Genomic DNA, 13,399 nt, shown 5'->3' with positions numbered 1-13,399 from the left:
CTAAGATCAGTTTTGTCTAGACTTTCTGATGTGGATTTTATTTATATATATACCCTCTATCTTACATACACTAGAAAAATTAGATGGATATTGAGTGCAAGAAAGCAGAGTAGAAGCTAAGCACCCTTTAATAGATTTTCTATGGAAAAAAGTGCTTTTTTTAACTTCCCTGTCAAAGAGATCCAATTTTCTAGATTTATTGGCCTTTTTGATTTGGCAAAACTTGGAAGACAGAGCCAGATCCCCCTGACAAGTTGCTGCAATGCAAGGTCTGGCTTTCTCCGTTTTCTCAAAGATTTGTCACACAGACAGAGATGCCAAAAGCAAAAAAAGGTGTTGTCACACACAGTATTTTTATGGGGGGAATCTGAAAAACAGGCAGGTAATTTATTATGAACAAGCCCAAGGAATTGTAGGAATTATGTGTAATTTTTTAAAGTTAAAAATTTATTGTCTTGAATTATCAATAAAAATTTGAAGAGTAATATATAATTCTATTTTGTTGTCCACACATCTTTCTTCAAGTTAGAAAAAAAAAGGGAGATAGGCTCCCCAGTTTTGAAGATTAGTCTTCCAAAGTGCTGCAGGATCAAAATATTAAGTGGAGAAAGGAGGAATTTTAGGGGTCTTCACATTTTTAGTTTGCTATTACTAGCCTACATATGGGACAAATAGTGCTGGCAACTCTCCCAGCACTGTAATATGTTTTGGTTCATGTCTGCATTTTTCAATTAGGTAACCCACCAGACCTTATCTAACCTCTGTCCCACTCTCCCTAAATATCTGTTTCCTTTTTTGCAGCAGTTCCATCCTTTTTCACATCTCCCATGGCAACTTGAATGCCACATATGGACATAAGAAAGTGGGGAAAACAACCAGGTGGAAGTGGGTATTCCCCTAGCAGTCTAAAAATTATGCAAAATCTGTAGCTTCTTAAATCTCCATGGCAGAATTGTCTGAAACAGTGCCAAAAATCCAATACTAAAGCTGAGGAGATTGGCATCAGTGAATATTCCTTGAATGATACATCTGGTAGATTCCTTCCATGATTAATTCTGTTTTAGAATGCAAGCTCTTAATATTTTTTCTCTTTTGTATATTGCATTGCAAAATCAGATTTAACTAAAAGCTGTAAATGAGTTTTAAGACTCTTAAAGATGAGAAAGACATTGTTTTCATTGAAACATTTGTGTTTAGGTTATTTGTCCTAAGTGAAATTGAAGGTGGAGAATTAAGTGTAGTAGCTCCTTCCACTGCTACTCCAGGTTGTACACCTGCTTTACTTTATAAGATCAGGATATTTTTGCAGACCAATTCCAGCTCGGTCTTAAGTTAGATGAAAATCTTTGATATAAAAATCCATTAAAAATTGTAGCAAGAAAATAACAGGAAATATCATTCACTAACAGGAAATAGCATTTACAACAGATGCGCTTGTGTGTGCCAGATATATGCAAAAATTCCTTGCCTTACTTTAAGGCCTTTCAAGCAGATTGGTTATCAGAAGCACTGCATCACACCACATTCCTCTGCACTGGGTTCTGTTGCTAACTCACTTGTCCTTGCACAATATTAGTGGCACAGAGTAGTCACATTCTCTGTAAATGACAGTCAAGAGATCTTTTATGCAGTCCAGTGCTGCTAAAGGACAGGCCTGTCAAATAGCACATCTGGCCATAGACATGCAAGCTGACACTGTAGGTTGTGTTTATGCAGGCCACTGGACTAAGCAGCATAATAAATATTGCAGTTTTATTGTCCCTGCTAGCAGAAGATCATCCTGAAGTGCTTGGTCATGTCTTGGGTACTCTCCACAACTTACAGCAATTCTATCAATTATAAGAGAACATTATACTTTACAGTGAGATCATTATCTCTTACAGTAAGGTGTACATTTTGGCTTTAACATTTGTGCCCCAGCCTTGCTTTTGGGATAAACCCTGGGAGATGCAGAACACCAGGTATGAGCTGAGTGTCACAGTCACCAAGCCATCTGGCTTTCTGGTAGAAGTATGTGTGGTTAGACAGGGGACACATCAGGTAACAATGTGAAACAGTAAGGTTGGTCATATATATTGCAAGGCACTAAGATGATAGTAATCATGGTTAGTAAATGATTGCTGTCAATGCAATGTACCTAATTTTTGTGCACACTTTTTCTCCTGCTTTATCAAAATATTAATAAAGATGGGAAATAGTGACGAAGGATTCTTCTGGACAAAATGTCATGCTATTGACATTTATTCTGATGTCTTGGTCAGGTCTACAGGTGCTGTACAAATATGTGAAATAGGGCTGAAAGGGACTCTAAAGGTCATCCAGTTCCAGACACCATGCCATGAGTGGGGACACTTTTCACCAGATCAGGTTGCTCTAAGCCCTGTCCAATGTGGCCTTGACCACTTCCAAGGATGTGGCAGCCACAGGTCAGCATAGAGGGGAATTAAAAACCAAAATCCCCAAAACATTAGAAATCATAAAAATGTAAACAGTTCAGGCTTTCAAAAATAGGGATAAATGGTAACTCTTTGCTTAATGTTCTAGATTTTGACAGTTTAAAGCACTATTATGCTACAGTCTCGCATGAATGAAATAAATGCAGTCAAATGCATTCTTTCTGCTTAGTGTGTGCATGATTTTATAAACTTGACACTGCAAAGAACATTTCTATAGTTATACCAAATTCTAGTGCTTGACTTTCAAATTGTTGACCTTTCACAGTAATAAACAATCAACCATTGCCTTCATCACAGATTTGTGGTACACTACCCTTCAGAAAAATGGATGTATTGACAGGGGTGGCGGTGATGCTATTCGTAGTGAGGCCATGATGTCATGATCAGTTAGAAAACATGAAGGAAAACTATCTGTTTTGTGTGGGAAGAAATCTGAAACGGTAATTTAGAAAAAGCATTTTTAGTGTGCTGATACTTGGCTGGGATGTGAGTGCTGAGTGGCTTCTGATGTGGCACAGCTAAACAGCAGGAAGAAGCATGATCTGCCATTCTGCAGTGCCCTTGCACTGAGCACATGGAAGTTCCTAATGTCATTTTTTAAAGGATACCTTGCAAAGGAAGATTTTAATGGTGCCTGTTAAAGCAAATTGAGAAAGTGCAGGCATACAGTCAATTTGGTGTCCTGTTAAAAGAATTACAATTGGTACATGATATGTAGATGCAGTTCCAGCTACTAAGCCCAAAATCCAGTTCAGTTGCCAGGTATTTGAGGTGCTGTGGTAGCAGCCACAGTCCCTGCCCTCCCTTCTTGGATCTTGCACCTCATCATTCAGGCCATCCCAAGTGACCCAAAAGGATTCTTTGGCCTCCTCTTTCACCATGTATTTTGGCCTTTGGCCTATACATGCATTCCCTAAGTATTTCCGAGTTCTTTTCTTCATTTGTGAAATTAATGCTATTAAGCAATACCTTTTTTTTATACTGCGCTAAATCCCACGTTGAAACTAGTGTGAAAGGTAGCCTGTTTCTGTTGTTCATTACTAGTCACCATTTCAATGAAGGAAAGCTTCATTTTCACAGTGTTTTGTATTTTTGTCATATGTATTTACAACAATTTGGTTTATATTTTTTTCAGTTGTAACTTTACATGTATAAAATAGTCTCACATCTTTTTTCTTGTGTCTAGCTATTCTATGTTGAAACAGCTAACAAAGCTGTGGCAACAACAACAAAACAAATGAATAATTTTGGATGTAAGGTCTGTTTGGTTGAAAAAAATTAGCATATTTCTGCATTAAAATGTTGCCAGGTCAACTTCCTTTCTCCTTTCCAAGAGAGATGATTCTGAATTAGGAGGCTTGCAAAACAGATCAAAGGGATGAATTTTGTTCAGGCTACCTATATTGCAGGTTCAGCTGGTAATTACAGCATTCACTTCTGGTCTAGGAAAATTTAAATGTATCTTATTTAATAATTTCTTGTGGTTGTTCACTGCACATCTGAGATCAAAAATGCCTTTGATAAATCCAAAGAACAAGACAATGACTTACACATCCCATGGTTCAGATTAGGTAAAGACAAAGGGCACAATAAATGAATTAAGTATGATTTAATGTTTGGCAACACTTCCACTATGGATTGTTCCTAAATAACCTCATTTGATTTACAATAAGTCAGTGTAAATATAATCCATTTCTCAAGAAAATGTCTTGTAGTTTATAGTTTAGCATAAAATATATGACACAGGGAGAAAGATTTTATTTCAGTTAGCTTATGTTTGTGCAGCAACAAAAGAGTAAGAAAATGTGCCTGAAACGGAGAAGCAGGGATGTGTGTGTGTGTGTGGGGGGGGGGGGGGGGTCCTCAGCTTCCCATGGCAGGTCAGCTGGAAGGAGGGACTGCTGTCTTCAGGTCTCCAGCAGGTCCCAGACTGGGCCATTTCAGAGATCCTGCTTCCAGCCTCAAGACTAAATTTTCTTGAATTTCTTTTTGATTTCAAGTGTGCTGAATTACCTCACCCACACGTAACATACAGAAATGCATCATCTCCAGGCTAAAGGGATGAATATATAGGTCAGTGAGTGTCTGGGAGATGTTACTTCAGAGAGTTGATACTTTCAGCCTCCTGCTTAGTGTAGTGGTCCTGCTTGCCTATAGCTGTGCAAGTAGAGACTCTGTGCTGCACAGTCCATGGATGCCTATATTTTCATTCACAAAGGAAACAAAAAACTTTTAGGAGTCTTGTTGGGAATCTGTGTTGCTTCCCTTCTTCAGCATAGGCAAATTTGATAAAACAGGTTTAATCACAGAAAACAAATGGTTTTCTTTGTTCCTTAAACCCCTCTTCCCAGGCAAACATTCTTTTGATTTATATGCTTTTTCAGAGATGAAAGGGAATCTCTATGTGAGAACCTCACAACAAAGTACTAGCAGGAGAGCAACAGAAATAATGCTGTGGTCTTATGATTATATTTTAATGCTTTCTTTTTATTTTAAGGTACTTAAAACTAATCCTCCAAGTTCTCCCAATGACAGTATCCAATGTAACATTATTTTCAGCTACTAGCAGGTGGTTTTTAAAGCCTTTTTAGGCGATACACGGGGCCCACATAGTGAAGTCAATAGCTAGACAGGATATAATTTAGACTTCAGCTTTTCCCCTCAGTTTGAAATGAAATGATTACATTTCAGGAAAGCCTAAGGGAAGATTAAAAGTTTTATATCAGAAGTTGAATATTTTCTTTTGTTGTACCCTCTTCTTTTAAAGAAAATGGTATTCATTTAAAATAATGCATGTTCTGATGTATTTGAAAAGGCACAACTCTGTATTAAAAAGAAATTCATAAAGTATGCATGTAAGGGAGAGGAAGATTGCAATCTTCACTGGAACATTTAGTCAAAGGGTATTAATGTAGCAATTCTGCTTTATTCATAGAATTAGATATATGCAAAGACATTTTATAAATAATAGATGGCCAATAGCATTTACAGAGCAGCAGTTAAGGTGACAAAATCTTCTGGGGCTCCTCTGCACAGGCAGGTTATAAAGTGATATTATAGCCTCTGTTCCAGACTTGGGAAAGGGTCCTTGAGTGTCTTTAAACCCATTAAAAGAGTTCCAGGCAGTAGCTCTACATAATTATAGTACTGATAACCCCTGTGATACCTTTCATTTCTTGTACCCCAAAGTTATACAAGGCTAGGGACTGTTTGTTGCATATGAAGTTGTAGAGCTGACATGGGACTTAAAAATATGTGGACTATCCCAGATATGAACAGAGTAAGTGAGAAGATATGAACAACAGGATAGTTAGTGTCTAATAAGGTCAGCTAGTTTTAACTGTTGGTATCAGTGGGACTGTTTTACCAAGGATGCTCTGGGCACATTTTTAAAAGCATTACCTGCAAAAGGGAATTCCTGGAAGCCTCCTAAAAGCAAATGTGTCTCTTGTAGTTCACCACATCAGCCAAATGAGCATAGGTCTTCTTTTTCCAGAAATAATCAGAAGTCCAAAAAGAACCCTGCTGCAGTTAAGTAGCCCGCTTTCATGCCTGTTAAAATGAGGAGTGCAAAAGCTACTATTGTTACTAAGGGATGATCGTCACTGAACTGGCAAGCTAAAATTTTCCTGTGATTTCGTTGTAGAAAAAATAATTCTTTTACTATATTCTTCTGGGGAAAAAAAATTCTTTTACCTGTTAGCACTAATGCATACTACTATCTTAAGGCAACACTAGAAACATGGTTTTACATTCATTTGCTTAGTATCAGTGGTGTTTGTTTTCACATGTGGACACATGGCCGTGGGAACCTAGAGTAACACTACCTCATTAGTCTCCACACTGCCAGTTAAACTGACAGACAATAATAAATATTGAGGTTGATTAAAGTTTTAAGAAGAATGGCTGCTCATGGCACAAAATGTTGGAGGCCTGTGTTCAACTGATATTAAGTTTAACAAAGGACATGAATTGTTCATGTGCTGTTTTACCAGATTTCTAGAAGAACTGATGTGATGGCCGAATTAAGACGTCAATTAATGGCTGTTGAGGAAGAAGACAGTTTATCATATCCTCCTTTGAATGTGACCACTGGAAATCATACATGCATCCTTTTTTACGCTGGTAATTTCAGCCTCAAAGCCAACAGTTCAGTTTTTATAGATTTGACAAATGCAACATTTGTAACACCGAATGTGGATACTTCTGCTTCTGCGTGCTCAGACAGCAACACAACGTGAGTAGCACAAGAAATTTCATATCATAATACACCTGAGTCTGAAAGCTAATCAGAAATAGTGCAATATCCAGTTAGGGCTAATTTATTTTCTTCTTCTAAAGCATCCAAAATTTAAAAAAAGGATATTCTTAAAGGAAAAAAATTAAGTCAGGACCACAAAAATTACTCAAATGCAGCCTCTTATTTTCACATTTTTTCCCCTTAATGTTCTTTATTTCCTTGTTTATTTATATTTGGTACAAATAGGTTTCCCTGTGTCTGCTCTCACAGTTACAGAAATCTCTATTGACAATGAAATCATAATTTCTTACCCTTGAAGGGAAGTATTGCCAGTTACTAGGTAGTAATTCAGCTGGAAGTACATTAAAGAAACATGATCTCTGTTTTCCTTTACTTCAAACCACCTGCTCTTGGGTAAATAAAACTCTAGAAATATTTAGTCATATTTTTCTGTGTACTGAACCTTTGCTATATGACTTTTGTAATTGCCTACTGATTTAGAATATTCCTTCTGATTGAAATGTCACAATGATCTAATTAAAGCTGACTACTCTAACATTAAAAATCTTTTTCTTATTCTTAGACTGTCATTAAAATACACAAAGCCAGTGAATGGAATCAGCAGCCTAGAGATAAGGTAACTTATGATTTATTCTTAAATAGACCTTTACAACACCTGTTTGTAAATTAGGAGCAAAAAAAGAAGAAGAGTTAAGTGAAAATATTTCTGAATTTATGATTTGTTTTCTCTTCTGAGGAGTTACTGTGCAGGAGAACAATCATACAGTCTTTATACAGAGAATACAAGAATATGCTCTGGTAAAGTTCTGAAAAAATATTGTGGGCAAAAATCCATACTGTAAGTTCCTGGTTTATGCAGCATCCTATTTTACTAATAGAATCAGTCCACAATCCTATCTCAGGTAAATCTAACTGTGATTTGTAAAAAACTCTGAGAGTTGAAGTCTACTTGCATGGCCAGGACTGTATTTAGTCCTAAAGCGTATTGCCAGTGCACTCTATTAATTATAGCTTGTAGTTAATGAAGTGTGCAATAACCTTAATATTTCTGCTCTAGAAACAAGACAATGTTTCTCCCATCATGATAAGGGGGAAGAAAAGCTAGGGAATGTGAAGACTTGTGAAGAAAAATCAAAGGGAGAATCATAGAATCATTTAGGTTGAAAAATACCTCTAAAATCATTGAGTCCAATGATTCTAACCTGGTGCTGCCAGTTCCAAGGCTTGACAAACATTTTACTGAAGAAATTTTTTCTAATATCCAACATAAGCCTCCCTGATACAATTAGAGGCCACTTCCTCTTGTCCTGTGGCTTATCTGGGAGAAGAAAGTGATTCCCACCTCAATACAATCTCCTTTCAGGTAGTTGTAGAGAGCAATAAGGATTCCTCTCTGTCTCCTTTTCTCCAGGCTAAACATCCCCAGCTCCCTCAGTCACTCCTCATAGGAATTGTGCTCCAGACACTTCACCAGCTCTGCTGCCCTTCTCTGGATATGCTCCAGCAGCTAAATGTGTGTCTTGCAGTGAGGTGTCCAGAACTGAACACCAGATCTGAGATGTGAATTTACCAGTTCTGAGTACAGGGGGTAATCACTGCCCTGGTCCTGCTGGACACACTATTTCTGATACAGGCCGGGATGTCATTTGCCTTTTTGGCCACCTGGGCACACTGCTAGCTCATGTCTAGCTGAGTGGCAACCAGCTCCCTGAGGTCCTTATCCACTGGGCCCACTTTCCAGTCACTTTCCCCCAAGCCTGTAGCTTTGCACAGGGTTTTTATGACCCAAGTGCTTGACATGGTACTTGGCCTTATTGAATCTCATACAGCTGGACTTGTCCCATGGATCTGGCCTGTCCAGATCCCTTTGCAGAGCCCTCGTACTCTCCAGCTTATCAACATCCCCATCCAGCTGGTGTCATCTGCAGCCTTACTGAGGGTGCCCTCAATCCTCTTGTCCAAACAACTGATAAGGATATTAATCATTGAGACCAGGGGAACACCACCTATAACTGTCTGCCAGCTGGATTTAACTTCATCCTCCACCACTCTGAGAATTTGAAGATGCTGTTCCGACTAGTGGATTCTATGGATGGGGAAAGCATCTGCCAGTGTTTGAGTGCAGTGACACAGTCGCTGGTCAAGAAATATCAATTCTTTCCTTAGCAGCAGGAACAGGAGTTAAAATTATTTTCTCAAGCTCTGGCCTGCTCTTTTCATTTTGGTACCTCAATTAGTTGCTTAAAGTTATTTGGGAAGGATTTGGCACAGGGAATTTGCACTGAATTAAATTTGTGTATTTTAGATTATGAACTGGCTGTTTGCTTGGGCAGCAGAACACATGACTATTGCCAACTAAAACATTTTTCACATTTTGAATAAGGGATATTGAAATCCAAAGAAACCAAAGAGAGGAAAATAAAGTAATAATGAGAGAGACAACAAAAGCTTGAACAGCCCTTTGGTAAAAGAGCCAAAGAGGCACTAAGATGATAAGCTCGAATGAATAAATACCATTATTTAGTCTGAGACAGAAGAACATTCTACATTTAGGTAAAAGAACCCCCAGAAAAACTTGTGTTGAGAAGAGTCAGTGATGTGTTTCGAGATGTACATAGAGTTCATAGAGACACTGGTAGTCATTATCAGAGGCCATGGCAGGTGGCAAAAAAACAGACATATGTTGTTATTTAACATCTCTTCCTTCCTTCAAGCATCTAGAGCTCTGTGAAAGAACATAATGTACAAATAGGATTGCTGTTAGTGTAATATTTTTACTTTTTTGACTATTGTGTATAGGATCCTTGAGACTTGTCCTTGGTGATGGTGTCAAATATGTTTTGGTTTCAATAGTGTAAATCACCAAGGGGACACGTGTTTTCCTAAACACCATGAGGAAATTAAGGAACTATTTTCCTTGGATTCCATTCCAAATATACTATTCTAAAATGATGACTCTGTGCAAGTTGTATTTTTCCTTTTACTACAAGTCTCAACATATCACTTTCTCTTCTGCTGCCCTGGTGCTTTGCTGTCTACTCTTTGCTGATCCTGTCCCACTCTGTTAGACACAGACCCTCCAAAACAGTGCCCAGGATTCTCATTCTGCATCTTCGCTCATCAGTTCATACAACTGTTCCCCTATAATCTTTTTCTGTATGAATAAATCTGGTGGTTTTCTACATTTGTCCTGAATGTGACCATCCTCAGCATAATATCATGTGATCCAGTAAAATTACAGTTCCAAGAAAATAATATGGATCATAAAGAATTCTATGGAGCATGACACTGTGCTTCAAGACTAGTTAACTGCTAGATCTTAAAGGTGGTGTTTTTTTAAAAAAAATCAACAGGTTTTGCTTAACTCTAAAACAACAAATTGCAAACCTTAGGATGCTATTATAGAAACGGAATTCTTTGGCAGTGAAAACATTTTTCTTAGATTTTTGTTTTATGCAGCAGGCATAAGAAGATCAAATGTAATGTTCTGCACACATATAGACTTAATGAGGATTATTCAGATTTATGTTTAATCATCTGTTTGTTACAAGCTTTTAATTAATTATTTGATGAAAATTTTAATGTGGTCAGAATCTGAGGTGCATCTGAAAAGAATAAATTTATAGCAACTCTGCAGACACACCTACTGTAATTTAGAGGAGAATATCAGTACAAAAGTTGAATGGTTCATATTTTCTCTCCTTTTAAGACATGTTTTTTGCACTATTTGAGTCTGTGGTAGTAAAGGTAGAAATAATCACAAAATTTCTCTTGATCTTTGCTTCCACTTGAACACGTTATAACTAAATACCAAAATGCACAAACAGCCCTTGAGGCTGGAATAAAAAACTCAGGCTTCACAATAGGTTAGGACTTGGAAAGACAGCTCAGGTAAAGTCAGGTAAAGCCTAGCAATAGCAGCATAGGCTGGCTGTGTTTTGCAGGAGAATTTGATTTATTCCTTGAAGCCATGTGCTGTCCAGGTTTTTAATAGGCCCTCAGGACATTTAGACACAAATTCTTATATGTGACACAGTTAAAAATGGAATAGAGGAGGAATGTAAGGAGTAGCTTCTAGAGTAGCCCTTGCTTGGGCATCTGTTGCCCATTGACCCGCATGTGGGACATAGGGAGTGATTGCTTCTATATTGCTTTTTTTCCTCTTGTCCCTTAACTTACTGTGCTGTTCTTATTTTGACCCACAAATTTCCTCAGTTTTGCTGGTGGTATTCTCCCCCCATCATCCTGCTGAGGACAGGAAGTGAGCAAAGAGCTCCATGGGTTCTTGACTGCTGGCTGGTGTCAACTCACACCACCTCAGAAGCCTTTATAAATTAAAAATAGTACTAAAGGCTCACCTGGTTATTTGTGCTGTTTTCTCTTGGATTGTCACTTGATCTGTGAGACAATGGTCTCATTTTAGGTGTCCATTAGCTAACATAATACAATATTGTATGCTATATAATGCAAATAATAAGATACATTCAGCAGAAGCAGAGCAAGACATTGATTTTTTTCATTATTCACTAAGACTTTATTCACCTTGTTTAGCACGTCTCTTTTCAAGAGCTTCTAAAATCTTCAGAGATACAGTACAACCTCTGTTTTCCCCTTCTGATAAACTTTGATTACGTTTCTTGTTCAAGATTACACCTTGGTAAGATTATGATCTGCCTTAATAAACAGGACATAAATGGGGCAAAAAGGCAGGAAGGAACAGAGCTTACAGCAAAGGAACAGAGCTTAGAGCCATAACTGCGTTTTTTTTCCTTGTAAAGGCCATTTTTTCAGGTGTAGGAGAGCATCCTTTGAAGGCAGAAAGTGACTCCAGGGGGAACTATGCTCAAGTAGCTCAGTTTATTCTTCAACAAGAGGCTTTCAGTTCAGCAGCATGAGCCAGATACAGAGCCTGCCCCCTTACCACCACTAGTCTACCCCCACGTACTGAGCAGCTGGGCATATCCCACCTCCTACCACCAGCTGCGATAGCTGCTTCATCCTGTGCAAACAGCTGTCACCTCCCTCTCTCTAGCAAGAACTACAGTCCCACTCATCCTCCTGCACTTGCCACTGAGAGGTGAGCTGTTAGGGAGTCGTTGTAGGGAGTTGTGATGGTGTTAGAAAAGTAAGCTACTGCTGCAGCAGGAGTGGGAGCAGTGGGCAGTAGGTTTTTGCTGGAAGAAGAGTCATCTCATCTCTCTCATAAACTGATATCCAGCTGTTCAAGCACTTGTCTGTCATTTTCCCTGGCAAAAAGTGTCAAAGTGGATGAAAGTGAAGAACATTAGTATTTTCCACACTTCTACTGATATGTACTTGACTGTTGTTGCTAATAAAACTATCTCTGCTTGTAATGATTAGCCATGTGACACATGATCAGTAATAGGTGGTGGCATTCAGAGTTCATATAGTTATCTGGCACAAAGGGAGCTGGGCCCATGAGCAGGAACTTTTGTGCCACCATACATAAAGTGTCTCTAATATTTAATGCAAACCTAACGTCCTATAAAAGCCAAGGTATTTTCAGTTCTGCAGACTAAACCTTTTTCTCTCTCTCGTCCTTGTCATTCATTTACTATGTGCTCTATTTTTTATCTGCTCATCTGAGAAAATATTAAGGTAAATGAAGCAAATTTCTAGATTTTTGTTGTTAGAACGTTTGGGGTCATTTTTTTGTAGTTTAATGAATCATAATTATGCCAGTTATGGGTTAAGTGCATGCTTGTTAGAGGCCAGCAGTTCACTAGCAGTTGTTTGGAGAAATGCTAAGCATAAAAGCCTGTATTAGTAAGTCAGCCATGTTCAACTAGTTCACTAATTAGAATGTTAATTCTCATAAATCTGCAAGTTAACACAACAGTTGATTCTTTGGTGTAACATAAAGAGAGCATTCTCTTTGAGATCACCTTAGACTGTACTCACGTGCATGGCCTTGTAAAATTTGTTTGATGTTACGTTTACAAGGAATTGCCTTGTTTACAACTTTTCTCATCTTCTCAGCAAAAGTATAGAACACACCCAGCATCTGTGGTTGGCGTAAACATTAAAGTAAACTTCTCTGTGTTTATAACTGGCTTTCAGCTACTGCCTGTAACAGTGCTACTGGGACATCATGGAAATTCTGTTCAGATTGTACTGTGTATCAGGAAAAGATTCTTTTCTGCTAACAATTAATATCAGATCTAATACTTGTTTAAATTTTGTAACTTTATAACAGTAGAATTTTTTACATAAATGTTTGTGAATGCATACTAAATGAAATTCAATTTATTTTTATTTTTCACTGATGCCTGCAGCTGAATATTGTATAGATAGAGCTGTTTAGTCTTAAAATATAAGAAATGCCATATGATAAAACATCCTCTTCTCACTTCAATAACACTTTGAGTTCTAGGATTCCTTCCAAACATTTTGAAACTCTAGGTTTCTGAAATTACATAAATCAAAAGCCGCAGATTATTAACAATATTGGAAAAAAACCACAAAACAAACAAACTGTAGTAATCCAGAATTTTGTGTATTACTACTAAGAAGCCTCATTTGGGTTTAGACTCTACTGTGTGGTTGACAGGATACTGAAAGCAATTAATTTGAACAAACAAGCAATATTCTACAACAAAGAATATTCTCTAAGTTATTGCCTCAAATTTTAAAGTCAATATGGTGTTACTCATGGGGGATA

The 13,399-nt window shown here is 37.8% G+C and overlaps 1 protein-coding gene across 1 annotated transcript in view; it reads left to right on the top strand.

Annotated features, from left to right (window-relative positions):
- ATP6AP1 (ATPase H+ transporting accessory protein 1) overlaps positions 1-13,399 on the top strand; it is a 48,358-nt gene that overhangs the window by 28,368 nt on the left and 6,591 nt on the right. Inside the window, exons 7-8 of the mRNA XM_071552507.1 lie at positions 6,452-6,693; positions 7,280-7,333. Coding sequence (XP_071408608.1) covers positions 6,452-6,693; positions 7,280-7,333 — 296 coding nt within the window. The remainder of the gene's footprint in view (positions 1-6,451; positions 6,694-7,279; positions 7,334-13,399) is intronic.

This window comes from Pithys albifrons, chromosome 3 (assembly GCF_047495875.1).
Source record: "Pithys albifrons albifrons isolate INPA30051 chromosome 3, PitAlb_v1, whole genome shotgun sequence".
NCBI classification, from domain to species: Eukaryota; Metazoa; Chordata; class Aves; order Passeriformes; family Thamnophilidae; genus Pithys; species Pithys albifrons.
Note: the sequence above shows the minus strand (reverse complement) of the source record. Positions and strands in the feature narration are given on the sequence as shown.